The following is a 27,987-nucleotide window of genomic DNA, read 5'->3' as shown; positions in this document are numbered from 1 at the left end:
CAGCTCTGTTCTAGCCTGCACATGCCGTGCTCCAGCCAAGAATAATGTGTTGGGAAGGGTCTTGACTGACCAGACTTGCTTGTAAACCTCTTTGTCTCTGACCACCAGAATGCAGGAGGACTCAGACTGTTCTAACCAGAGTCAAAATGTAGGAAACCGCCCAAGTCCCTTGCTAAAAAGGGACAGTGTTTCAAGGCGGGTGAGCGCTTGCATATTGGAGGTGTTTAACCATTTAAACCGGGGCAGTGAGCTTGGCTGAGAAGGGCTTGGGGATCAGAGGGGAGACAGAACGTGTAGACCTACAGGCATTCACCTTTGTAATCAATTTTGTAGCTTGTCTGGGTTTCTGCACTGCAAAACCATCAACAGCATGGTTTAACTTTGTAAAGTTCTTTACAAGACAAATTAAGTAAGCCTTTTTGTTGACGTTTGTTAATAAGGGTTCTCTGGTTTCTATCTGTTACAGGATTTCATAAAAGAACTGGAAATGCTGTCCAGAGTATTTGTATCAGAACCTCGTACAGAGGAGCGCAGGACTAACCCTTGTGAGCTGAGCAGACAATCTCTAGGTACCGTGACAGCCCAGAGTTAGTGGAGGTGGCCTCTCTGGGGACAGAAATTACTAATGAAGACGCAAATGGCATTTGCAGTGTTTCTGAATCCCTGGTGAGCTCCTTGCTGGGAGCGTACTGCAGATAAGAGGTCACGGTGCAAAGCCTGCACTGGTCTTTCTGTTGATGGACATTTTGCTGTGGTGACTATGCTGAAGGATTTACATCAGCAAATGGATCCCCAAGACAAAAGTCCTTTAAGCACCTTGATTGTGGCTCAGAGCAGCCGCGGTTTAGACTCAGACACACTTTGTATTCGCGCAGCACCAGGCTGTGACCAAGCCGAGGAATCAATTCACATGGACAAGATATGTTGTGATCAGAGATGGTTTCTTGGTGGCTGTCTCTTCTCTTAAATTAATGTGATTCCTCATGCTGGCTTTTATCGGAGACTGTACTGTCAGGGGAGGGAAAAGGTCAACCTGTACCATACAGAGATGAGCCTATATTTATTTTTCATTGTAAGCTCAATTTTGAAGGTTTGATTTTAATTTTTTTAAAGACTCACTTTAAAAGCTAAACCATATTAAATACATACACCAGAACATTGATGGCATTATTCTTAAAGGATGTAGATGCTTAAGCATTTTTCCATCTCTTGTTGGAAACTGAACTTGTAATTTCCCAGGGTTTTTAATAGAAATGAGGGAGAAAATATCTGTTTATATTTTTTACTGAAGACAGTATTTTTAAGACACTTTTATAGTATGTAAACATGAAAGGGCATCTGGCTGCTATTCACTGTTTTTTATAATCCTTCTTGCCTTGAGTTTGGATTTTATCAGACAGGAGGTGCTGCAGCAAGAAAACTACAGCCTGGAAGAGCAGACAGAAAAGTAGTGAAGGAAGCACTGTGCCATCCCCCGGAGAGCTGCTTTGGAAAGGAAACCTTGTTGTGGAGGTCAGTGGGTGTTTTCTGCCCTCCCCGAGGGTGTGATCTCCTGTTCACCCCCCCAGTGTTTCCTTAAACTGGGGTTTGCGGTAGGGACTGCTGGTGGCTATAGCACAATATGATTAGGGGCTCATTAGTTATCTCATGGGATTAATTTTTTTTTTCTCCCCATGTAGCTGTGAGGGTATTATTTCCTTTTGTCTAGGAGTGTCCTATTAGTGCAGGGCTTTTTTGGTTGTTTTTTTCAGAAAGCAAATACTGAGTTATGTAAGAATAACAACATCTGGACAAAGTGAAGCCCGGGGCTCTTTAGCTTGCTAATTAACTTACCTCTTCCTTGTAGAAGGCAAGAAAAGGTAACATCGTGGAGTCAGTGATTTAAGAAAAACCACAAACAGACCTAATTAGATAGAACTTTGGCTTCCATTCAAATATATCTGCTGTACGGAGAGAGAAACCCTAGAGGAGCATCAGTGTCTGAACTGTACTGAGATTTTTCTTGCCTTGGTTGCTAAGCACTGCATTGAAAGATTTGGTGTGTTCCCTCCGCATGCCTTAGTGGAGGGCTTCTCGGATGTGCTTGAGGCAGAGGCTCCCCAGAAGCAGACACGCTGTGTGTGCGGCAAGGATGGGGTAATGTGAGTTGCACTGCGAGTACACCGTGTCTTACCCTCCCTGCTCCCTGAGGCTGAGCATTATGTGACATTTTGCTGCAGATCTCAGTTGAAGTTGTTGTTTGTTACAATAAACATTGATTAAATGTCCTGGTTTGTGTTCCAGCTGTTGCTATGTAACCTCTTTGTGCTGGGGCTAAGTACAAAAAGGTGCCTTGCCACAAAGCATGGGCAGAGAAAGTATAGTCACCTCTCCTGTCCAGCCTGCTGCTGCTTTGCTTATAATGAAATATAACTTTATTTTGTTATATAAGGGGGGTGGTGGAAGAGGGAAGCAGCTTGAATCCACAATGGTTCAAAGGGTGCTCTCAGCTCTGGAACTGACATTTGTGTTTTCTAAAACTGTTTGCATAGATACCCTGGCCACTGGTGCTGTTGTCATGAAACCAACATACCTCATACCCTCCTCTAATACAATATGCCTGGAAAATTTTTATTTAAAAGGTGACCAAGCCCCAGGAGCAGTTTACTACTTCCAGAGAACACCGTTGTGCCCTGCTGGGCAGAAGGCAGGCAGCTCTTCAGGTGAACCAGCGGATAAGAAACACACACCCCCCTGATTCCATGTTCTTACGTCTTAATGCAGGTGCTGTAGTTCCCGCACAGCCCCTGGTACTGAGCCCTGGTTGCTCTGTGAAGCCAGACAGGCGGCTGTGTAACTGACCCCCAGGAAGGGTTGTACAATGCTGCCTCGGGCCTGGGAGACACAGCAGTGGGGCCATGCGCAGGAGGATGGGTGATGCGCTGCGGTCCCACGGGGCTGGTGGCTCCTCTTGCCCAAGCTCTCAGGGTGGAGCCTGTGGCCTTCCTTCTGTCAGTCTTTCCTACTACACACTCATAACTCTCAAAAGAAAATGAGGAAAAATGCCATTCTATTCACTTCCTTGGGGACGTGCAGGTCAGAGGAGTTGTGTAACTGGACTCAGGAAGAAGCTTCAGCCAGTGCCTCATTTCAAAACAAAACAAACCACCCCTTTGCTTGGACAAGGCCCCGTGTCACAGAAACCCAGTAATGTAAGTGGTGACTGGCTGCTTGACTCTTGTGCCACAAATCCATATTCCATGCACATTCCTCAGCAGGTAGGTAGGGGACCTACATCTTCTACTCCAAGCTAGCCTTTAAGTTATTTCTCCATCCAGCACAGTTCCATAGATGGGTCTCTCAGCTGGAACTAAATAACATGGGGCACATTTTCTTGTGTAGAAAATACCATTTATTGTGGATATGAAAATAGCAATCTTGATTAAGAGCAGAGATGCAACAGTAGGTGGTACAATACAATTGGTTTGGTCATCTACTGCTCAGCAGTAACTTACAGGAAGTTGGGTTTTGCCCGTTGTAGATTAACAAATTAGGTATCTGCTGGGTTTTTATTTCTTCCTTCCAAACAAACCAATGCCGTACATTAACAGGTACCATAAAATGTTATATTTGCAAAAGAAAACATTCATATAAATAGGCTTTTTAGTATCAGTTGAGGATTGTATTAAAAAAAAGTTACATTAATTCAATACTGATAAAAATAAAACTTAGCTTTGATAGCATATAAAAACGCTTCAAAACAAGCATATATAAATAACTTAATTTGTAAACATAGAAAAAAATCTTATGTATATATAAAAATAAACATCTGATGCACTGTACAATAAGACATTATCCATCATAGGCACCGGCATTGTGATCAACAGGAGTCCCCCTTGATGTTTTTCCTACAAAAACTGCTTTATCACTAGTGCCATGTCCAAAATAAAAAGGGAAAAAAAGTGAAGCACTGAGCAAATCTTTTGTGAATTGGATGAAGACCTCCCCTACCTCCTCCAGAAATCCAGCAGGAGCACTGGGGACAGAGCCAATACCCCATGCTGCTGTTTCTGCTCATTTTCTCTAGGGCTTTTAGGTACTGCCTTGTCCACACTTCCTTTCTTGGGGTTTCCCCAAAAGGGGGGGAACCATATGACAGGCTGCAAATCTGGAAATCTGACTTATCGCTCAGTTGCAGAAAACTGGTGGGTTGCCCCTTTTTCCTTGCGGGGCTATGGAAGATGCACACCCCTGGCTGTGAACCATGCCTCGGTCTGGCGGGTGTTTAAGAAGAGGCTGAGCCTCACCAAAAGAGAACAGTAATATAGTGGTGGTAAAATTGTAACCATGACCATCTACCGATAAAACAAAGCAAATTTGTAAGCGAAAGCTCTTGTTATCCTACCTGGTATAGTTTCGGGGGGGGGGGGGAGGGGGGGGAAGCCTTGGGCTGGTATGTCTCAAAACTGCTATTTTCTTAAATATCAATTCAAAATAGCTACTATCTTTGCTTTTAAAACTTAATATATTAACAAGAAGTAACATAGAAGCTGAGAGCCAAAATTACACCTGTGCAAAGATATAGTAAAAGTAGATCTTGGCTCCTGAACTCGAAGGTGGGAAATGCAGCTACCTAACTTCACTGTATGCTGGGAAAATGCATCTTTTACTGAAAGGAACTGTGTTTAAGTAGCAGATGCTGACTCTGGTAAGGTGGCTGCTTGAATACCTATCTCTCACTTGACAAATTTAAAGTGCAACAGCTTCTTGAACAAAGTGGGCTTTTTTGAGCTAAAGAAAGCATATCATAGCAGCTTTTATTGCTTAGATATCTAAAGTGATTCTTTACCATTGTGCTGAAGAACTAAATGAAGTTATTCAGATACTTGAGTGGGTAGTGGTTTTGTTTAATTTTAGGAATGTGTGACCAAACTAGGGAGTGTGTTGAACAAACATGTAAAGCCTGACAGCAGGATTGCTGGACTGAGTTCAACAGAAATACCATGAGGTAATTGAGCAGGAAGAGTCTGTATTCACTGCAGTGAGACAGCTGGTTGCGGTTCATGTTATGAACAAAGAAGTGTGGTAAGACTATGACCAGGCTGGATTTCCAACTCCCAGTGCATTCGGGTAAAAGTGTAGAAGGGCTGATGGAAAAAGCCATTGTGGAAAGATGCTGGAGCTACTCTTACTTGCAGGATTTAAATTCTAGAAACAAGCTGATTACTCAGTACTACTCCCTATTAATGACAAAGCGTCACTGTTTTTACAACTGTCAGTTTGGTTTATTTCAAAGCACCTAATTCTGCAGTGCAGTAAAACTGTGTCCTGAGGTGTGGTGGTTTCCACTGGCGCTGCATAGTGTAGTGGCAATCTGAAATACCTTCTGCTGGCTGCAAGCAGTCAGCCAACTATGTGAGAAAAATCTGTCCCGGGTGGAGGATGACTAGTGGGTATCGTGCTGGTTTAACTCCCCTTCTCAAGGGGAAGGAGAGCCAGCTGGCCAAGTTCAATCATTTGTCTACACTGTTAGGAGTTCTCCATTTCATCCTTGCCTCGGCCTTAGAAAGTGGCTTTGCAGCTCTACTCAAGAGCTTGTAAAAGGTCTCAAGCCCTACGCGTACTGTTTCCAGGTTGTAGCGCATTTCATTGCTTCCATTGCCTTTTTCTCACCTGCCTAAACTTTCTTAAAGAAGGTTGATCATTGAAACAGAAATGAAGTAATATACTTCTGCATGTAAGATGCTGGCTACTGTAAAGCACAGTCTCTTCCTCTGCTCTTTATAGAGACAGCACACCATCTGCCACAGCTGCCTGCAGGAGGACAGGTTCCACCACGAAACCTGCTGGGTTTCTTCTGAGCAGTGTTGGCTGAAATAAATGATCCTTTTTTCTAACTATACTTTTGTATAGTCCAACGTTAGCAGTTGGGCTCCTCAAGCGAGGCTTGACTGTGACTGTCATCTGAGCCAGCATTTTACATCACCCTTAGAGCTGCTCGTGTCTCTTTGTGAACTTCCAGCTGCTGTTCAGTGTCCGGTTCTGCAGCATAGCAAGCCCTAAGCAGCAAGAAGGTGTGCCAGCCGCGCAATCACCAGCGGCTGCCGCTTGGCAATGGAACTCAGGAGCCTTGCGGGGATGGCCGGGGCACCAAGATCCACCTGCAGGAAGCAGACAAAAGGCTGCATATTGGGGTTTGCACCCGGTTTTGAACAAAACCCTTCCCAGCTGGGTATAGCTCTGACAGGGTAAGTGTATGCTGTTAAGCGCAGGATTAGTTTACAGCCCAGTGCTATCATTATGGTGTGGTTTGAATCTTTGCCCTCCCAATACTCCACAGACTTTCAAAGCTTTGCTATTTGATGTTACTTTCAGCAGGTATGACCCACACTGCTTTTGAGTTTGAGCTTAGATTAAATTTGACTAGTCTGAGACATACAGTGTTATTGAAAATGTATATGCATATACTAAAGTGCAATATAAAATGCTTATACATTTTAAAAATGCATATACACTACACATATGCATTGTAAAATGCATCTACTGATTACTATAATTTAAAGATACAATTCAAAAAATAATATCTTAAAAACATGGGTTTTATATGCAAGTTTAAAGGACTACAGCCATTTTGCTTTCAGATGAGCACTTTAAAATAAATTACAATATGGCATTCTCTTCTGGACATTTTTAAGTACTTGGTAGCACTGTCTCAAAGAGAGCCTACTTTTCAGATGAGTCTGTAATAAAAGGAAGGCATGATTTTCTTATTCTTAACTGGAATCCTAATCTTGATTTCTCTTTTGTGTCTGGTAAGTATGAAGAATTAATGACTTCACTTGCAGAAAGTTAACAGTAAGTATTTCCATGCATTCTGAAAATAGTATAACCTGAGGTGCACTTCCTGTGTCCCCAGCAAGAAGAAAATGCAAACACAACTCACCATGTGAGAGCACAACATATACTAAAATTGCTAATAAACCTTTACAGAGGAGTCTTGGTATCCAAGGGAGCAGCTTTAGATGCCGTAAAGACATGGGATCGTGTGCTTAAGCACAATCCTTGTAAGATTCTCTCTGCATTACTGTACATCATGCTCAACAACAGTGCAAAGTGGAGGTCACTTCACAAACTTCACAGAGCATAGCATAAGGATTCTATTTTTCTGTAACTTACCAGCTCTGAGGTAACAGCTTTTTGCATTCACCATTGGACATACAGCAAAATCTTACCTGTGCCATGTAAATAACTCTGGTGATATCTCTTCCATTCACTACGTCAGGTTCCAGTATCCAAGCACTTGGCAAAATCTCCCCCCTCACCACCTCTTTGCAAGGGCGAGGCATGGATGCATCGTAGACAGACTGAATAGCCAAGACAGACAGGTTCTCCTGCATGTGACAAAGTGTAAAGAAGGCAATTTGAAAAACCTTTTATGCATACAATCATGCTTTCTTTGTTTACCATGAGGTGTAATTCTCATATTTAAAAGAGCTCTTTTAATAAGAAATAATATTTCTCGTATTATTTATTAAATATTTTTTTGTCATAATCTTGCATGTTTGTAACTAGAATATACTGCGTAACTCCCTAACGGGGCTTGGTTGACGACTGTCACTCATGAGAGGGTTTTATACATAATTCACTTGCATCACATGAGCCTGGGTTTTCCTCCTGTTACACTGTCACTTCTGGAAATATGAGTATGTATTTTCCTTCCTTCTCTCCTTTGTCCTTGAACTACACCTTCAGACCAATTACTCCTCTACGCTTCAGAGAGAATGTTCACTTTACCTCTTTGGCTTCTACAGTAATGCAGCAGAAATCCCGAGGTTGCTTCAGGTAACACAGGGAGGTATCAGTCACTAAATACACTGAAAAACACCACAAAAAAAAGGGGAAATTAGATTTTGACAACTTTAACTTGTCACAATTTTCCCCCACCCTTTAAATGCACATGCATATTTTATTTTGACTTCTTTTTGCCTAAGAGCAGATGCTTAAGATGTCATTAAGATGCTTTTTCAAGCATTTATTTATTTATGTCAAGATTTATTTTGACTTTCAAAGCACTGGCTCTAGCTGTACTGCTGCAGCAAGGTGTGTTCAATATTGTCCGTCCTTTGCAAATCAAGTAAGAGTCTTCCCAGCTGACAACCTGAGCTGAGAAAGTACATAAAGACAGCAGGGGCCAGTCGTTTGTGTGGATACTCACCCAGCTGAATATGGCTGGTCACCTTCTTGTGTATTCGCGCGGTGTTGATAGTTCTGTCGTACAGATGCCGTTTGCCAGGATCCCGCACTAGTCCCCACACACAGGGGAGAGGTCTTTCTATCACTCCTGCTCCCAGAAACCCGTGCCTTGTTGCTGAGGGGAACACTTTGTAGTAAACCAGCACCTCTTTTTCTGTACATTGGTATCTGTCAAAGACAGGTAAGTGAAAGGCATTCGCCAAGTACCAAAATGGGCCTCCCAGTGTACAGACCTGCCATAAACTTACTTCCAGCCAGCTGCTGCCTGGCAGGTGTAGAGGTTCCTCAGGTTATGAGAACATGCGGCCATTACCTTAGAAAACAGTGACAAATGTCCGGGTAAGAGAAAGCTGTATAAACTGCCTTCAGCTTTTACATGCTGCTACACTATCTTCTACTCAAACTACTGAGCTACTTTTACAGTGCTAGTAAACCTTAGGGAGTACTAACAGCCAGGCTGACTTGCCTGTTGTCTTCTCTGCTGAAGGAGGATGTATATCTGTATAAGCCTAAGGTGTACACTAGCCTCAACTATTGTGAGAAAACGGGAGCGATGTTGAGGTGATGCTACCTGACGTGAAATACGAGGTTGGTACACTTCCCTTCTAACTACACACCCACAGTTGGCATACGCAGATACGTAAAACCTGCGCTGTAGAACTCCTTGGACGCTGGAGTTCAGCAGTTTTCACCGGCTTCACTCAAACATTTCAGCTAACATGCAGCAGGCTCTTGCAAACCCCCCTGCTGCAGTCTGGCTCACCTTCCCCCGATACTTACAACTGCTCAGTGTCTGTAACTGACAAATGGGCAACTCTTGGCAGTGTAACACAACAAGGCTGGTCCCACCCAGTTTTGCTACAATTTCCAGTAGGAGGTACAGGGATAGGTGAAAACTCTGCTATTTACTTACCTCAGTGGTAGCATTGGCCAAGATGTGTTTGGATAAATCTTGGTACCCTTTTGTTGAAGAGGAGCTGACAGAAATAGTTAATCCATGAGTGAACCGGCAGCTGGTGCTACTCGAAGGAAGAGGCAGCTGAACTCTGCTGGCTTCTGCGGGAAACAAAAAAGCCGCAGGGGAATAAAAAAAAATTAAAAGGAAACCCACCACTATTCTGCAGTGGTAGGGATTTAAAGCCTCCATTGGAGCACCCAATACACCTGATCCTGCTGAACCACTGACTGGTAACATCCCTTATCTAGACAACTTGTGTGTTGGCTCCTGCAGTTACATCTCACATTACTCAAGTTTAATGGTTATTACCACATGTAAGCTAATAAATTAAAGAATAGGCAACATCAGCCTTGAAGATAAAAATAAGAATTTGCACGTACAATCCTCATTGCAGCTTTAGCCCCCCCAGGCTTCCTTGGTTCATTCAAAGCACCATCCTCACACCCTCTCAGAACGCTGTACTTTGATGTCACCACATCGAAAGACCAACTTCAAAGGGACCAAATCACCATTTACTTATTCAAGAAATTCTAAGCAAGCTCTGGCTACTGGTTGACAGTATTTGTCTGAAGTCACATAATGGCAGGGACATCCTCAAAATACTGAGAATCAGATTAGATGTTGATTTGCATAAATGACAAATCTCATTAGGCTTTGGGATACAACTCAAACAAACATACATATGTTCTGCTTACCAAATGTTGAATCCTTCTGTAGTTGCTCTAACGCATACAGCTGACTATTTCTAACAGCTGAACGACCTCGTGTATCTCTTGAAAGCAAAGCATTTCCAGAAGACACCTGATTTAAGAAAGAGTAGAAGTGAGAGCTTTTGGTGTGAACTGGGAAATATAAATTATGTTACATAGCAAGTGGAATATTCATAGCAAATCTGCCTTACAAAGTTGGAAGCTTCTCTTCATCATAAGGTCACTCCTTTGCCTTTCCCCTGGTCGTGAAGTGATGCCTTGACTCGGGAAATTTAGCAAGCCAAGTGTGAGGAGCTAGCACAGGTGCACAAAGTAACTTCAGGAAAGTTCATATTCACAGAAACTCTTAAGTCAATGTATGCATCACTGAGGGAGGCACACTGAGAATATCAGATGCTGGTTTGTGGCAAGAAGAGGCTTGTTTCTAAAACATCTGACAGTGTGGCATTACTGACAATAGTAACGTTATCTGGTTTTTATCTATGAGCTTAGGAAAAAAAAAAGACACTCAGAAAAATAAAAGTGTCCCTGTCCTTTGGAATTACACGGTAACGCTCCCTCCACCCCGTGTCACCCCTCTGTATACTAGTGACACCAACTTGTCCTGCTTGAGAGCTGTGACAGAATACAAACCCTCTCAAGAAAAGGCTTCTGTTCCTGTGTTATCTCTGTTAGTGCTGAAGCATCAGGAGAGATCAGCCTCACAGGCCAGTTGTTTCTCACCTGTCCTTCCTGGCTGCTGAGGTTACTTGCAGTATACGTAGCAGTATTGCTGCTATTGTAACCAGACGTCGGGCCAGAGGAGAGGCTGAGGCTGGAGTCTGTACACAAAGTGCTCGTACTTGCAAGAGTCTTCAGCCTTGCTTCTTCCTGTAATCAGTGTCGTGGTGTTACAAACAAAAAAACACACAAAACTTACCATGCACACAGCTAGTCAAATCAGTGATAACAGCACTGAAAGATGAAAGAGGAATAATCTAAAAAAGTCTGATTTCTTTTAAGGAGTGTTGACAAAAGCTGTTGCCATACAGAAAGTATTAAATAAGCAGCCTCGTCTCAAAGACTCAGATTATATAAGCCATAGAGCAAATCGCCCTGTAAAACCTGGCAGTCTGGGAAAATGCAGCTTCTGCTCTTGTTATTCTTCACATACAAGAGTCCAGGCTATCAAACCAATGCTAGGATGCTCTTAAGGGGAAAAAGAAGTTTAAAAAAAAAAAAATTCTCTTTTCAGTCCCATTTGTTGCTCTTTGCCTACATCTTGAGTAGCCCCTGACTTAACTTGCTGCTCAAATGTAGTTGTAAAAGACTAAAGATTTTACTTTAACCAATGCAACTACCCAATGCCAGCCCAGAAGTTGAAATAAAAATTATGTAATAAGAAAACACTGAGAACTTCAAGATTATTTATACTTTCAAGGGCAGTTTTAAGTTTGGCTTCCCAACTCCAGTGAAGTACACCTACATTTCACAAGAAAAATATAGCAGCAGATGTGGTAAGAGCCAGCCATCCAGTGGAGTTGCCTGCATTTGAGGTGCCTTGAAGGGTCCAGAGCAATGAAATGAGTGTTCACTGCATTTCACACCAGATACACACACACACATATTTGAGGAGAGGAGGCCTGCAGCCATGATTGAAGCTGCGTTGTCAGGCAGTGACAGAGGTTACTGCATAAAAGCACAGCCAGAAACGGCAGAACAGACACGGCCTAAGGAGGTGTTGTCCTTGCACCTGGGAGAAAAATGCACACACTTCCCAGACTGTGCAAGATAGGTAACCAAGTGTAGAAGGAAAAAAAACGTACAGGACAAATATACACAGAGAGGACAATCTAAAAAGAGAAACAGAAGAAAGAAAAGAATAATGGTCTTTGTGTTTAAGCATATACAGAAATATACTCAGTTTACCTTAGCAAAACTCTTCCGCAGACTGGGCAGATGCCCCACAGGATGGCTGTATAAGCTCAATCCGATGAGAAAACTTTAGGAGTTTCTTGTATGTAAAATGTGGCTTCAGGAAGGTGTAGTTCAGAAGCATGAACAGTATCAGTTCAGTATTACCAAGATTTTTTTAAGCACAAATTTGCATTTAATTCTTTGGTTTTTCTATGCTGATGCGTATCAAACAGGAGAATTACTCAGCCATGGAAAATTTTCTTTTTAAAAAAAAATGGAGTGATGTGAATAATGCATAATGGTTTCCCCTGTAATGCTCACCTTTTGTAACTGGGAAAGTATTTGCTCCCTTATACGCCTTTTTTCTTGCTCAGCTCTCTCCCGAAGTTTGTCCCTAGCTCGTGCAATTTCAGTTTTGGTTTCCTCTCGTGCCCTCTGGTAGTCTCGGAGCAACAATTCAATGTCTGAAGGATGCTGAATGCTTCTTCGTTGTGGTTCTTGAACTCTGTAAGGAAAGGTAAGTGAGGGAAACACACGTAATTACCTGAAATGTGGTCACCTGAACAAAATGCCATGAGAAAATCATCTTGCAACACTGAACAGGAAAACTTGCCAGAAAAACAATTAAAATCCACCCCACGAGCCTCCAAAAAGTTTCTCTTTGCTCACTGAAGGCTGTATGGCCATTAACCTTGGAAAATTATTCAGACTGCAAGTCCCGTTTACCAGTGAGATTACTCCAGGGACCGCACTAGTTTCTAAGTCAGCTCTCCATATGATCTAAGGTTACTGCTTCGGCATATCACACACAAAATAATTGCATTGGGAAAATAACCCTCTCCTGACCTACTGCAGAGGAAGCGAAAGTCATTTAGGGGATATGGTGGGGGATGAGAGACTCAAACTCTAAATGGTGAAGGGTTGCAGAACTTTTTTGATATTTAACATGAAACTTAACTATTTCATGTGGCTTTTAAGTTAGTGAAGGAGTAAGAAGATAGATTGGTCTATAATGAATCAAGACTGAACACCTGGCTGTCCCCATACATCATGCACAAAATAGACACTTGTTATGAACAGAGATAAACTAGACAGAAGGTTTTAATGAATGTTTTCTAAAATCAGGCACACTTTTTCCCTAACAGCACTTTCTATCCCAAAGTTTAACACTTCCGCATCGAGAAGAATTCTTCTGCCCCAGAAGCCTCAGGCAGCAGTAAGAACCATTAACGTGCACCCTCTGTGAACACTGTTAACGTCATCAGGCCAAAAGAGGTTTCTGGTGCCCTACCTGGTATTTTCCACCACATCTCTTCTCAGCTGTTGCAGATATTCTCGGCGTCTGCTGGGGAGATCCAGATCCCTCTGACTTGCATCCAGCGTCTGCAACAGACTCAAATGCTTTTGAGGACTCAGACTTCGGCTTCTTTGCAGCCTTTTTTCTCTTTCCTTCCTCAGAGTTTCAATAGTTCTCATGTGTCTGTCAGGGAAACGTGATTAGAGCAACAAAACGCACCCCCGCAAAGTTACATTTTCTGATTTTTTAAAACACTTAAATATTAGGTAGCTTTGTAATGTAAAATTTATAGGTATCTAATACCATACAGTCCCCTTGCAAATACCCCTTTGGTCGCATGCTAACAGACGATGCAGAAATCTAAAACTCCACTGCTTTATAACGAGTAGGAAATGCATAAGAGGGTCTTGGTTACTGCCTGTAATGGGTGAGAGGCAAATTGATTTTTTAATAATGTATTTTGTATATTTACAGGGTTTTAAAATATTTTTTTTCATATTCATACAGCAGTATTTATTCACACAAGCATGAATGAGATATTCCCATAAATAGGACGTATCAGTTATTTTTACATTGCAATGAATCAATGAAAGATATTCCCATAATCACCAGGTACATATGATCACTCTCACAGCTGCTAGAAATTTTAAGAGTGGGATGACACTAGATTTGACTTGCACCAAATCTTTAACTTTTCCTTATTTTCTTAAAGTGACCCCCAAATTTTGTCTTAAATGAATTACTTAACTGTATGGAAAATAAGCTTAATACTATATCTCTTCACATATAGTTCACTCAGTGTGACTACATGATTAAGTGCTCATTACTGCATGTTATTTATGCTGCATGAAGTGTACGTGAAGCATCAAAACACTCAATACAACACTACTTCAAGTAATTTACCTTTCATAAAGTTGCTGCTTCACTGGAATGGCCACCAGGTCGTCTGCAGTTCCGCTCTGAAGGACCCTCAGCAGGGCGTCCGTTTCCCCGATGCCGTAATTGAGCTTTGCTTCGGCCAGCTCCACAGTGAGGGGATGCTGATGCAGGTCCAGGTGAATGCCAGACATGATCTGAGCGCGCTCTCTCTGAAGTCTTTCAATCTCTCTGCTCCTGCTGTCAGAAAGCTGGGATTTCCCTTCCATTTCTGTTGCTTGTGTGCTTCGAGGTTTCTTTTCTGTCTGACTTCGTAAATCAGTCACACTGCCACTCAAGCTGAGCAATGAAGGAGGAGGGCTGCCCTTAACACCACACCAGTTGCTAAATTTATTGTGTATGGGTAAGTCACGGAGACTGTAGCTCCGAGGCCTGTAGGACTTTGCAAAAGTAGTATTTTTGTTGAGAGGAATTTCAGTGTCACACTCGCTTTCAGTGACAGAACCTGTATTGTCATCTTGGAAGGAAGTTTGCACATCGCTCACATCAGAGAGCGGGGGAGGGCAGCTGTTTTCATTTTTCCAGAAGAAATCGTGAAATTGTAGAGAAGATGCTTCTGCCAGAGGTTCTGAGGACATACCAACATTTGTCTTGCTTGAACAAGGGGCACTATTTTTTTGATTAAAAAGTAAGTCAGCATTTGGAAGTGAGTAGCTATGAATCAAAGCAGTATCAGAATTACCAACGTATTTTACGTGTCCGATTCCAGCTGAAGAACCTCTTCCTCCCCTTGTAACATACATGCAATGAAGTGAACGTGCCAGTGGGCTGCAGTCTCTGACATCACCTGTTAAAACTTCCCTGTGGTCCGACACCTCCAATGTACTACTAGAGTGATAGAGCCGTTTTGCACAAATGGTGGTGTGCGTATCAACTGCAAGTCTATGCTGTTGTTCCAAGTCTTCTGAACCACCCTCTTCTAAAAGCTCTTTGGCTGCTTTCTCACCTGAGAAACTTCCAGATGTCTTTCTTATGGCTTTATGTTCTCTAGAAACGTTAGACTCACTGTCTGTTTCTGTCTGGGAAAAATTGTCCACATGAGGTTGCACGCTCGACTGTGGACCTGCCCTCTGCTTTCTCTGGTGGTGAAGGGGACTTGATGCATCACTGGAATATCCAAGAGGCTCCTTCACAGAGCAGACAGACTTGCTAAAAGCAGCCTGGCTGCTGGGACTAGCACTAAGAGTAAGAATAGGGGAAGAGGCCCTATCGACTAGCAGGGTGTTTTTGTAACAAAATTTTCTTTCTGCTGGAACCTCTAGTTCATTGATATTTCTTTTATCCTGAGCATGAGATGCCGGAGATTGAGAGGTGCTATTAGTAGGGCTGCTAACTACAGTGCACGAAGAACCATCTTGCCCTGAACTCAGCGAAGACGATGCGACAGATGAAACTCTGGTACTAGCAAAAGCAACATTCTGCTGTGCATTTAATGATGTTTTTTGAAAATCCAAGATAGGAGTGGAGGTTCTGGGCAAGAGAGGCAGGCGCATAAAGGAGTCTTCCAAAATGCTGTCAAGACTGTCATGGAAGTCAGAATTGCCCAGATTTCTCATCCCCGTTCGTTCTTGTGTTCTTTCTTTGGGAGAGAGTGTTTCCTCTTTCCTTTTGGGAATCTTACCTACTGCATCTGCACCTATTCCTTTCCAAGCAATGTTTACTGCCTGAGCTGCCCTCAATTCATTTCCCATTTTTACTTTCACTTGTTTTTCTTCATGTTTGCTTTGAGGTTCTTCCAAACTCTCAGTTTGAGTGCCTACATCTGCTGTAGTCTGAGTGCAGCTATCTGATCTAGTAGCCTTTACAACCTCTTCAGTTCCTCTTTGGTTGATTTTGGCATTCTGTTCATTATCTATAACACTCTGTTGGGAGAGGTTTCCCAACAGCTCAGAAGTGTTCTGAAGAAGCTGTGACAGATGCATGGACAGGTTCTGCATGCTTGTCCAAGAAGAAGGTTGATGAAATGGGTCTCTGTTTGTTTCCTGCTTTCTTGCGGAAACATCCGTATAGCTTCTCTGATGTCTCCTCTGCCTTTTATACCTTCCTGTAGTTGCTGTTTGTGTTCCTTGCTCACATGTAATCCCCGGTAGTTTTTTGGAAGACCTTTCAGACTCAGAAGGATATAAAAGAACAATTTCATCAACCTGTATTGAAGAGTTACCAGGTTGTGCAGAAGGGCTCTCAAATTCAGCAGTGTTATTTTCTGGATTAGTTTCCAATGTTTCACTGGATATGTTGCTATATTGCTTTGGACTGTCACTCAAATATGCAGAATGAAAGTCTTGTCTGACATTGTCCCATCCTTGAAGACCTTTAATGCTGCTTAAAGTGCTCGATAAAACTTTTGCTGTAGCATATGAACTGAGATGAGAACGAAAAGGAGAGTTTTGAGAATTCAATCCATTGTCTACACTGGAACATCTCATAACTTTACGATTTTCCAGGTTTAAAGGAATTTGGTTACAAGAGACATCACTTGCACTTCCAAAAACATACTGTTTCCAGCCAATCTTGCATGATCCATCTTGTTGCCACAGATGAATGTATGGGTTGATATCACTTGAACTAAAATGCATTGTATCTTTATTGCCTTGCAAAAACAAATCTGTTTCTGGCTGGTATCCGCCTTCTTCAACTTTCCCTTCACTACACTGAGCTACAGAACTACTCTTTGAATGGACATTTGCTTCTGCACCCACAGAACTGTGAGCTGCTGTGTGCAGTAAGGATGGTGGAGATTGAGTAGTACAGTCTTTTAAAGACTGGCTGCTGTGGGTTCTTGCTGCAAAATTTTGTAAGTTGTTGGGATCACAGTTTGCAAGCTTCTTAGTTTGTGCCATTCTTTGTTGAAATCTGGGTTTAGATTTAACCTGTAAAAAGTTCTTTGATTCCTGCTTTGAAAATCTTTCAATCCCGTGAAGATCATCTTCAGTTGGTGACGGAGGCTCAACACTCATATTTAAATCTTGTAGTGATTTAGATGCAGAACATAACAAAGGATCTGCCTTAGTTGAAGCTTCCAAAGTATATTCTGTATCAGAGAAGACGGCAATAGCTGGGGCTGATAGTCTGTGACTTTGTAAATAAGGTCTCTGTTCACTTTGTTTACAGCTCTTTGTATTCCGTGTAGTTGAATATGATCTTTTGCTCCTAAATTGCACTGATTTGGAATCTTGAGGAGGCAAATCATGGTTTTGTGGTAAAAACTTTATGGAGGTACTTTCATTATTCATTACAGAAAAATTTAGTCTTTCTGATTTCAGAGTCTTATTCCTCATTATAGCTTCTCCTGTTGAACAATTGTCTGCACTGGCATCATCAACAGGGCTATCAATGCTTGAACCTGTATTATTTTTGCCAAGTAAAATCTCTTTTCTACCATCTGTATTTGTTCTATCTGGCACCTGTTCTAACTGTTCACCTGTAGGCACACACTGACTATTACCTTGCAGATCTGCATTTTTTTTTCCAAAGCCCAAGACAGTATGATACAGTCTTCTGGGACCAGTGCTTCTGCTGTATGTGGGATATGTTGGACTAAATGAATTGCAGGTGTGTTCAGCATCCACATCAACATCTCCGGGACACAGATTTTCCAACACTGTAACTTCTGAGCCCATTAATTCATTTGCAGAATTTGAGGATACATTAGTTTGCTTTTCAACAGGTTCTCTACTTAATGTTTTTCTCTCCTCTGACTTTACTGCAAAATGTTCAGCCTCGGTATTTGAATGCAGTTCTTCCTCATTTCTGGTAAGTATTTTTCTCATTTGTCCCTCTTTAACAAGAATTGCCCTTCCAGTATCCCAAAAAGGTAATGATGGTAATAAAAGAGAATTACCATTTAGTACTTTCTCTATGTGTTCTGTGCAAGCTTCTTGCGGTGGAACTTTACCCCAGTAGTGCTCATCATCTTTTATATCATTGTCAAGTTTTTTATGATTACTTCCGTATACAGGTTCCCCATCTACAGCTGAATTTTTGTATGAAGTAGAGTCCATGTCTGATACTGGACAATGCCTGTTTTCTTTTGCAAGAGAAAGTAAAATACTTCCTGAAGCACATATTGGCTCATCAAAAACCACAGCCTTATCAGACTGAGTGTCCTGTATTTGCAAAGCAGCAAATGGAGAATGTTTCAATATACTTGTATGTGAAATATCATACGTGCCGGTTTCACCGTGGCCTCTATCTGCAGTTAAAGAAGATTCTGAAAATGGTGCTAAGGATGGGTGATTGACACTTGAAAATGCTTGAGGAAAATCTCCTTCTTTTACAGAGCACACACCTGAAGAACTAGAGGACGCTTGCTCAGTCAAAAAAGTGTTCTGGAGTGAGTCCTCAAGCTGACTAAATATTAGAGATTTTGAGTCATCAAGTAAACAAGAAGTGTCAAAAGCACTGAAGTTCTTGGAGCTTTGAAATGGTGTATCAGTTGGAGTATCTTCTGCAAAGTAGGATGGAAGAGACTTTGATTCTTTACTGCCAGTCTGTCCTCGACTCTGAAAAGTAAGCAAGCCCAATTCTGGTACAGTCACACTAGAAGTGTTACTGTAGTGTTCTGAGTACTCATGAATTTTATTTTCTTTTATGTCACTGCAACTCTGGGAAGAACCTTGAATTATTTTCTCCTTTTGATCTGTTCCTGCGACTTTTTCAGGGACTTTATTATTCTGAGCATATGTGGCCTCTGCAACTGCAGAATTATTTTTCCTTTCATCTCCTTTTTGAGAAACACCAGGAAAAGTTACAGATACACTTAAATCAGTTGATTCACTTTCAAAGTATTTTGTTTCTTCAGAGAGAACAGCATCGTTTTTACCTTTGTCTCCATTGCTGGCAATCAAAACATCAGCAGATGATGCTGGATGATTCAGGAGACCAGGAGAATATTCAGAGGTGCCGGAGTTCCTATTATAACTTAGAAACTCCTTACTATAATGTGGATTTTCCCATGGAGACTTGTTCAGGCCTTCTGAGAGGGCTGAAGCATTCTTGGAAACAGTGCTGCCCAGCTGGTCTACGCAGCACTCTTTAGAAGTCCTGTGTCCCTGATTTTCTCTGGGCTCACGCTGATAACCAGCTACACCAGGAAACTCTGCATTTTCATTTTTACTGATTGCTGTAGCACAGTTTGTGCTTAAAATTTTCTCCTTCTCATCATGCTGTGATAAACTCCCCAAGTGGAGTACTTTCTGAGTTGTATTAATATTGTGAAACATTTTTTGCGAAGAGATTTCTAGTAAAGAATGCCTTTCCCCTCCCCCTATACCTTCCATCACTTCTTTCTCTGAAGAAAGCAGGTTTGAATTATCCAAGAGCAGTGAATCAGGCACAACGGTGCCCTTTTCCTCTTGAGGTGTATCTTCTGAGGAATTAAGGCCATCTTTTGACAGCTTATTAACCATTAAATCCACACTGTGTTCTTCATGAGCTTTGTTAACATTCTGAATTGTATCTTCAGAAGAATCTACTTTTTCCAAGGAAAATGAGTTTCCTTTTGCCACTTGCTGAAGTACAGCAGTTTCAGACTTGGGACCACCTGCACTGTAGGGATTGGAAGAGCTGTTCTCATTGACAGGTTGCCCAGATAGGGCATAAGCAGGTGCACTGTTAAATGTAAAGGATTGTTCCTCCTGCCTGTCCTGTGTGGTCCTGGTTTGCAGAAAAGCTACATTCTTACTTTGCATTTTATCAGAAGGACTGTCTTCTCCCATTTTGTTGACTGCAACTGGTGTACCAACACAGACCTCACTCTCCATTAATGTTTCATAGTAAGGCAGAACAGCTCCAGTTCCAGCACTGCTGCCAGATGGTTTTGTATGTCTTTTCAATGCAGTGGGAACATCTTGAACAAGATGGGAATCATCACTTACTCCAAGATACAAAAGGTGATTTACAGACTGGAACAGGGAGTCTTCAAATGAACCTTCTTTGTTTTTTTCAGTAGACTTCAGCGTTGCTGGTGGATTTTGTTGCTTGCCGATATCTTCGTTATTTCTAGAAAAGCTGGTAGACACCCACTGGCTTTCTCTTAAGATTTCATTTAATCTGCTGTCATCATATGTCATTTGGCAGCTGTTTTTGTTTCCAGGGAATAGTTCATTCAGGTTTTGTAAAACGATCAGTTCTACCTCCTCCGTGTTTTCTACAAACACCTGCTTTTCTTCATCTGTTTTGGCCATTTGTACTAGATTCATCAAATGCACTTGCTCCTCCTCAACTCTGGAGCCTACTGGATCCAACTCACAAGTATGAGGTCTTTTTTTAACGATACTCGCATTCAAGTTTTCTGAAGTGCCATGCTCAGGATATCGCACAGAGCAACTCATATACGTATGGCTGTCCTCTCTAATGTGGAGACTTTTAACTTCTTCTTCAATTCTATACTGGTCAATAACAGTACTATCATCAACTGAATATTCATACGTATTGATATCTTTCATGACTGCATTTCCTGTATCTGTAACAGAGACCACTGAGCCACCACCTTCACTCATTTCAGTAGAATCATGGTATCTTGAATCACCTTCTAACAGCATATTCTGTTCAAGTTCTGAAGCTGTCAGGTATCTTTCAGGGATCTTAAATTGATTTAAAATTTCTTCTTTGTCATCTCTGTCACAATACATCTGATGTAGAGCTGGAGACTCTTCAGTAAATAAACCATTTTCATCTGTGCATATGACTTCTTGCCTTGTAATAATCAGCCCCTCGGTGTTTGTCATGATAATTTGTTCTTCACTCCCAGTCACTTCATATTCACTAACCTTGTCTTCCTGGGGCAAACAGTTTGATACACGATGTTCAATTAAATTGTTAGAATTTACTTGTCCTTCATTTTCAGGTTTTGCTAAAATATTTCCTTGCCTACTTGTGATTAGTACCGTTGCATCTACATCTTCTGTATTAAACACATTTTCTACTGTTCTGTTCATCTGTAAAAGCCCCTCACAAGCATTGAGGAAGCCTGAAGTATTCTGAGTAATATCTGTTGTGTGGGAACACACAGCTGAAGGAGTGGTTTTGGGAGGAACAGAAAACTCTGGTGAATAAATCCCTATTTCCATTTTCTCTCTTTTTTCTTTTTGGCAAAAGCTGATCGTTTCAAGTTGGTTGCCAGAATGCAGAATTGCTTTTGATTCCTGAGTGTGCTCTACCCTGGTGCTGGCTACCTGCAGTTCATCTTTCTCCACCTCTTCATGTGTCAGGCACAGATTTGTATAAAACTCACACTGAACTTCACAAGCTACAATATCAACAGGTTTCTTTGGATTCTGAGACAGACTAATGCCTTTAAAATCCTCTCCACTGCTGTCTTCAGTTACACTTTGGACTTTGGCTACTGGGTAGTCAGGTAAGTTTTCAATCTGCCTAGATTTAATTTCCAATGCATTTTTTTCTAAGTTGATTGCACTGTTGATTAATTCTGTTATTTTTTCACCAGTGTTTGCTTGTGTACTCTGATAAGGAATGATAGTTTCTTCTGGATTGGTTTCTGGGTTTCTTAAAAACTTGGATTCCTTATTTATACACAGACTCTCCTCTTGAGAAACAGTAGCTGATGTATTTGTGTTGTATTCAAATACTCTTCCCGTCTCTGAGTTTACATCATCTTCAACAAGCAAGATATCCTCTGGGCAATCACTTTCGAAAAAGGCTTCTTTCTCTTCTCTTGATTCAAGTAAAGATTTATTCTGTGTTTCTGTTTCCAAGAGAATGGTTGAATTAAATTCCACAGAAATGTCATCCGTCTTATGCGTACTGTTTTTCTGCCCTGCTGATTTTGAAGAGCATGTTGTGCAAAGGCAGCCAGAATGTACATCAGAACAACTTTCTGTGGCACTGATTTCCACAGTAAGATTGGATGTAGCATCAGAATCTCCTTTCACTATTGTTACACGCTCCAATAGTTTATCATCATTTTCAGTCTCAGATGCACTTTGAAAAAGATTAGCTTTTGTTGAAGCTTTGTAAAATATGCTTGAATTGGACTCTGGGAGAAAGTCATTTGTACTCTCACAAATAGCAGCCGGGAAGGACTCGGTGTCTTTCCCATTCACATTCACTACGAGATAACTTACTTCATTTACCATTAAGTTTTCAAATTTGGATGAAAATTCTTTCTCAACTACAGCCTGAGAGTTCGAAACACAGTGATCTTTGCTTTCACTGCTTTCTTCTCTTATATTATCAATGCATAATGTAGAATTTTCTGAAATTTGTTGGGATAGGCAACTTGTCTGACTGTCTGCTAGAGCACATTCACGGGAATAATTTTTTGAAACAAGTTTGCTTTTGAATTCATAATGATTCAGTGAAGACAAGTCTTCATCCTTTGGTTCATATTCTTCATTATCTCTGAATGAAGGCACCTCTGGCACAATCTCTGACAAACTATCTGTGCTTGCTTCCATACAGATAATCTCTTTTTGAGACATCTCTATTGGTGTTGCAGATTGGTCATAACTTGCACTGTGAGCAACAACTGATGGATTACATCGATATGTTGTCTTCTGTGAGGAAAAATCTGTCTCTGTTGTTATTTCGTCTGCGGATATTTGTTCATAATCCGTTTCTTGCATTGTTTCCAAATTACTCTCCCCAGATCTGAGGAGACCTACTGTAACAGCCGATTCTGCTCCTTGTCCAGACAGTGTCTGAAGCTCATAACTGCTTACTAGAGAGCAGTTCTTATTTGTTAATTCACTGAGAAAGAAACCTTCATCACAATATGTTGGCATTTCTCTTCTTGGAAAAAGCTGCCCATGGTTTCCAAATTTTACTTGTTTTACTGTAGATGTCTGTGTTGAGGTCGTATCATGAGCAAGTCCTGTAGAAGATTCAGCAGCAGGTGCACTGACAGATGCACTTCCACTGCCTGAATCTGGCACACTTGATTTTGTCATGAAGTTATTGTAATCATCATTGAGGTCATCTTTTTCAAAAGTTCTGAAGAAATCATCTTCTAAATCTGCATCTACACAGCCATTTCTCTGCTCCAAAATGTGCATAGGCAACACAGAAATAAAAGGTGTTTTTTTCAGACTGTGATCTTTTGGCAGCTCTGGATGAGTTTTGTGGAGAGAATCCTCCCCTTTCCTAGATACCAGTGACAAGCAGTCTGCGGTGGAGGCGCTTTCCAAACAGTTGAATGTTTGTGTGCATTCGGTGGTAGACCTATAAGTAGATAATTCATTCAGTTGTTCTTGTTCAGGATGATTTGACCTTGAATGTTCATAATAATCGTGCTTTGCTGAAATAGGAACAAAAGAGGAGCTTGGTCCTACTGAGCTAACAAATGAGGACATTACATCTTGAGATTCTAAGGAAGAATTTTCCTTAGAGTTTGTCCATCCCTTAAGAATCTTATTTAATGATCCACTCTCAGAAACTCTGCTTGCAGTTGTTGTTGTTTCAGGTAAAGGTACTTCTGATGTGTCAGAGGAGAAAACTGTGTTTATTTCATTTATACGATGTGACAAATGAGTAATGCTGTGTATCTGCTTAGAGCCAGAAACAAAAGAAACTTCAGCAGCTGACTGCTTTAGATCATCTTTCTTCAGCCAAAGCTCTGGTTTGCTCAAAGAACACAGATGAGCTTCTTGAAATTCCAAATTTTCATGGAAAGAAGGTGCTGTTATTCTGGGGCTGCTGATGTCAACCTTTGAGTCACAGGAAGACCAAGCATCAGTAGTAAGCAAAGGATTTCCAGTTGCGTAATACAGTCGTCTATCAAGAGACCTTTCTTGTTCTACAAAGGAGACTTTTGACCCCCTCAGCAACTGCTTGCAAGCATTACTGGAAGCAGGTTGTGGTTTAGTGTCCAAATAAAAGGAACTGTTCAGCTTCAGATCATAATTTGTCCCTTCTGTATCTCTGTCACAGGTCTTGGACTCATGGTCTTCCTCAGTCTGTACAGTTGGTGATTTCGGAGTTTGTAACTTCCAAAAAATCTCTGCTGGCACTTCATCAGATGAATCAGATTTGGATTCTTCTACTGGATCTTCTGTTGGCATCTCTTCTCCATCAGCTAAGCTGTCCAGAGAAAAGCTTCTTTCAGGCTTTCCCAGTCTCCTATGAGCTGCATATGATGTCACCAAAGATGAAATGTGGTGATCAGTTCTGCTTTTGTAAAGCTTAGCTGGCTCATGGTGGACCTTTGACTTGTGAAATCGGCTTTTGTTTTGCTTTTTGGCTTTATTTTCCTTTTCTACCAGAGAGTCTTGTGACATCTGACTGTCATCACTCTCTGAATCTTCTGGGTTAGCAAGACATTTATTTCTGTCAAAATCTTCTTGTTTCAGTTTCTCTGTGAAAGCTTTTGCATAAGTGCAGGAGAGAGAATCTACAGAATAGGAACTGTCAGTATCAGAAATCTCATTTTCATCATCCTCTTGCCAGTTCCCCAGCACATCTGTGGCTGTTTTGGACACTCCAGCACTTAGCATCTCAGCACTGTGCCACTTTTTTTCAATGTAAGGGAGTGGTGCCTGTATGTTCAGCTTAGTGAGATTTCCTACTGATGTTGCCACCATCAGAAATTCTTGCTGTTCCACCGATGATTTCTCATGACTTGGCAAGACTGAGGTTGGCTCTCTCTTCCAGTTCTTAGCTGTTTGGTTTAGATGCACTGATGGTGGGTTTCCATACACTGTTTTCTTCATTTCTTTAGGAAAGTTTTCTGGAGAAGCCCTGTGGCCTTTCCCATTGATATCCATTCTAGTCTTTTTATTGGATACCTGAGCTCTATTTTGTTCTAGATTGCTACTTGCAGGCAGACTTAAATCTCCTAGCACCTTTGCTTTTGTCATTCTTGTCCCTGTAATAAAGGTTTCAGGCTCATCCTTCTCCTTAAAAAGATCAGGAGAAGAGCCTTTAGAGGTCTGGTTTGGAGATCCAGCTTGCCCTGGTTTGTCATCCAACTCTTCAATTTTTTGATCATTTTTATTGATATAAGCCATGATAGCTGAATCATTAGAGTATTTTTCTGCTCCTTTTTTATTTCCAAATGAAGATGGTTTTTGTTTTTCAGTTAGCTGCCTCTGGACTGAAAAGGAGATCTCTTTTTCATCATTAAGGTCATCCCTCCCAGAAACATCTTTACCTCTTCTGTAAAGATATTCCACAGATGACAATCTCCCTGTTGCACTGCCTTCACAGCATTGATCAATATTTGGTGAGGTAGATAACTTTGGGACAGTCTCCCTCTTCAACAAACAGCTGTGGAAATAAAGAAGAAATAAAGCCCAATCCTTGCTTGAATAATGTACTTAACAACACTTCCACATCAGTAATGTCTTGTAGTTAAGAGTAATGATATGTGAAGCAACAATCTTAATGCCTTTCAAAAGCAAATTCTAGCAGAGAATAATAATAATAAAAAAATAATCTGTCAGTAACCACACAGTCCCCTAGATATCCTGAAAGATGTTCTGCAACACAAAGGAATAGCTCGATGCTATGTGGTATAGCTTGATATTTAGGCTCAAGTAGCTACAAACTTTAGTTAAAAATAAACAATGGATTTAAGTCACAGAAATCCACTTAGCAGAGTTCAGCTATTTCCTGCCTCCAGGACCATGCTGTGATAGACACCCTAGCACCCCAACTTTTTAAGCATTGCGTAGAGGCCAGGTTGGACGGGGCTTTGAGCAACCTGGTCTAGTGGAAAGTGTCCCTGCCTGTGGCAGGGCGGTTAGAACTAGCTAACCTTTAAAGTCCCTTCCAACACAAAACATTCTGTGATTCTATAATTCCATGATTCTATGTTTATTTAGCTTGAGAAGGGCTAGCCAACTTAAAAATCCAATCCAGAATCACCCCAATGATACAAATATTCTGAAGGAAGAGTTAGACCCTAATCAAGACAAAATGATGCAGAAATTAGTATTTACCAACAGTTTGAACAAGGTAAGAACAAGTGTTAATCCAGTTCTGGAAAACATTCACAAAGAGGTAAAAAATGCAGAAAAGGCTTGAGAGAGTAATGTAAAAAACAGTAAGAAAGACCATGTCAAAGAGCTAAGCAGGGAGTGCACTGTACAGATCTGAGCAAAAAGGACAAACAGCTCTAGTGTGACATATAATATAGTAAGCTCATTGATATTGCAAGTTCTGGGATTGTTTTAATACATTGAAAGGCATTCTGGATTATATATAGGTGGCCACTGAAAGTATCCTGAATTTAAATTACTTTTGAAAGTGCAGAGGAATTGGCAGATGTTAACCTACCTGGGTACCTGGGGCAGATGTGGGTTACAGAATGAATGCTGACTGTGCTGCAAGGAACTCGAACCCAAGGACTTCCTTCTCTTTTGCAATTGGTGATCTGAAGAGGACTGTGCAGCACTATTTTCATTTAGGACTTGGGATTGTTTCACACACTCTTCATTGAGCCAGCAGCGAGCTTCCAGCTGCTCTAGGTTTTGCTTGGCTTCCAATAACTTCTGCTTCTTGACTATCCTTTCCAGCTGGAATTTGACCTTTTTCCGTCTGATGTTTCTTTCTGCCTTCTTTAAGGAGTATCTTCGCAAGAGCTCCAGCTGCACCAGTCTCTTCTTGTTCTGCTGTAGCAGGGAAGGGCAGATCTCCAGCCCAATGGTACTCTGTACCTCAGCCTCTGCATACAGCGCAGACTCTGTCTGCACTGCAAACTCCCTCTGTTGTTGCTGAAGGGCAGCCAGTCGTTTATTCTCATTTATAAGCCACTGCTGGTCTGTAAACAAAACAATGATTGAAAGAAAATAAAAATCATAAGAAAAACACTGTTCGTTACTACCTTGTTTCTTAATTTAATCAGCCTTGAGAGCTCATCTGAGAACAGAATTTCTATGGATGTAAAGCAGAATCTTGACAAGCCATTTAGAGAAAAATGCATCATTGTTGCACTTTACTGATATTGGTGGCAAGTTCAGTAAGCCTGAGGGCTAGACCTCTCTACGCCCCAGCTGGGATGTGCCTTGTTTGCAGGGACAGCTGCCAGCTACCAGTCCTGGGGACGGGCATGCAACCTTTCAGGTGGGTTGAAGACAAGGCTACCAGGAACCCACTGTGTAGGTACCTGCCGGACAGTTCTGCCAGCCTCTCCAAACCCATCAGACTGAAACTTCCCAAACATCACAAATCCTGTGTGACACCTGGCCGAGGTACAGGAACAACCACAAATTTACTATCTGTTGCAACTACAGCTGCTCCAACAAGCACTTGCTAAAACAGCCTGATGGGAGCCCATGTATATTGTATACGAGCACTTTAGCATGTAATGCACTTGAAATAAATCAAATACTCCCATGGCAAGGACACAGGTGAAGCCAACACAATCTTTAGCTATCAGGACGAATGTAATTCAAAAAAGACAAGCTCATACCACCAGTCAACGCCTATTTTTCATAAAATCACCACTCCACAAAGAGAGTTAGCATCTCGTTTTTGTTAATGTCCCCCATATTTCATAAATGCTAAATATACTCATAAACCAACCAATTAACCTAATTTGATAATAAAATCTGTTACCTCTGCTTACACTCTTAGTCTTCTCTAAATATTCTGAACTTGATCTTTGCAATCAATGGGGAGGCAGCAGAGAACACAGAGCACCAGGTTGATTTGTTTTCAACCCTGGATGGCAGACTACTTTATTCTATGTAGGGGATGCACTTAGACGTTTTTCAGAGTGCACTGGCTTCAATCTGAGCTATGATGAACTGTAACAATCAAAAGAAGGATTACTGAGATCATCACTACCAGATTGTGTCTGATGGCTTGGATATGTTCTCTTAATGAAGCAGTTTGTTCATTTTTATGCTGCTATAAAAATACACATATTCAGCTGCACAAAGCAAACAAAAAATATCCTTAGCTGAAAAAGCAATGTAAAAATCACAGGCAACATTCCTTGACAAGTAGAGCATTTCTCAAAGGACCAAAGCTTTTCAAAGCACTTCTGTTTTACTACC

At 41.4% G+C, this 27,987-nt stretch overlaps 2 protein-coding genes across 5 annotated transcripts in view; one reads left to right on the top strand and one right to left on the bottom strand.

The window, feature by feature from the left end:
* CDAN1 (codanin 1) overlaps positions 1–2,267 on the top strand; it is a 33,824-nt gene extending 31,557 nt beyond the window's left edge. For 3 of the 4 annotated variants that reach the window (XM_074824218.1, XM_074824217.1, XM_074824216.1), the window contains one exon: positions 467–2,267. In XM_074824218.1, the coding sequence (XP_074680319.1) occupies positions 467–592 (126 nt within the window). In that variant the 3' untranslated portion in view covers positions 593–2,267. The remainder of the gene's footprint in view (positions 1–466) is intronic. The other variant, XR_012623255.1, reaches the window with a different exon arrangement.
* Positions 2,268–3,368: 1,101 nt separating this feature from the next.
* STARD9 (StAR related lipid transfer domain containing 9) overlaps positions 3,369–27,987 on the bottom strand; it is a 112,859-nt gene continuing 88,240 nt past the window's right edge. Inside the window, exons 24-35 of the mRNA XM_074821297.1 lie at positions 26,264–26,747; positions 13,997–25,252; positions 13,088–13,276; positions 12,118–12,301; positions 10,624–10,770; positions 9,886–9,991; positions 9,146–9,288; positions 8,481–8,545; positions 8,195–8,400; positions 7,774–7,853; positions 7,212–7,370; positions 3,369–6,140 (exon numbers count right to left, since the gene is read on the bottom strand). Coding sequence (XP_074677398.1) covers positions 6,039–6,140; positions 7,212–7,370; positions 7,774–7,853; positions 8,195–8,400; positions 8,481–8,545; positions 9,146–9,288; positions 9,886–9,991; positions 10,624–10,770; positions 12,118–12,301; positions 13,088–13,276; positions 13,997–25,252; positions 26,264–26,747 — 13,121 coding nt within the window. The 3' untranslated portion in view covers positions 3,369–6,038. The remainder of the gene's footprint in view (positions 6,141–7,211; positions 7,371–7,773; positions 7,854–8,194; positions 8,401–8,480; positions 8,546–9,145; positions 9,289–9,885; positions 9,992–10,623; positions 10,771–12,117; positions 12,302–13,087; positions 13,277–13,996; positions 25,253–26,263; positions 26,748–27,987) is intronic.

The sequence above is a fragment of the Strix aluco genome, chromosome 4, assembly GCF_031877795.1.
Source record: "Strix aluco isolate bStrAlu1 chromosome 4, bStrAlu1.hap1, whole genome shotgun sequence".
NCBI classification, from domain to species: domain Eukaryota; kingdom Metazoa; phylum Chordata; class Aves; order Strigiformes; family Strigidae; genus Strix; species Strix aluco.
The sequence above is the reverse complement of the archived record's forward strand: the minus strand, read 5'-3'. Positions and strand labels throughout refer to the sequence as shown.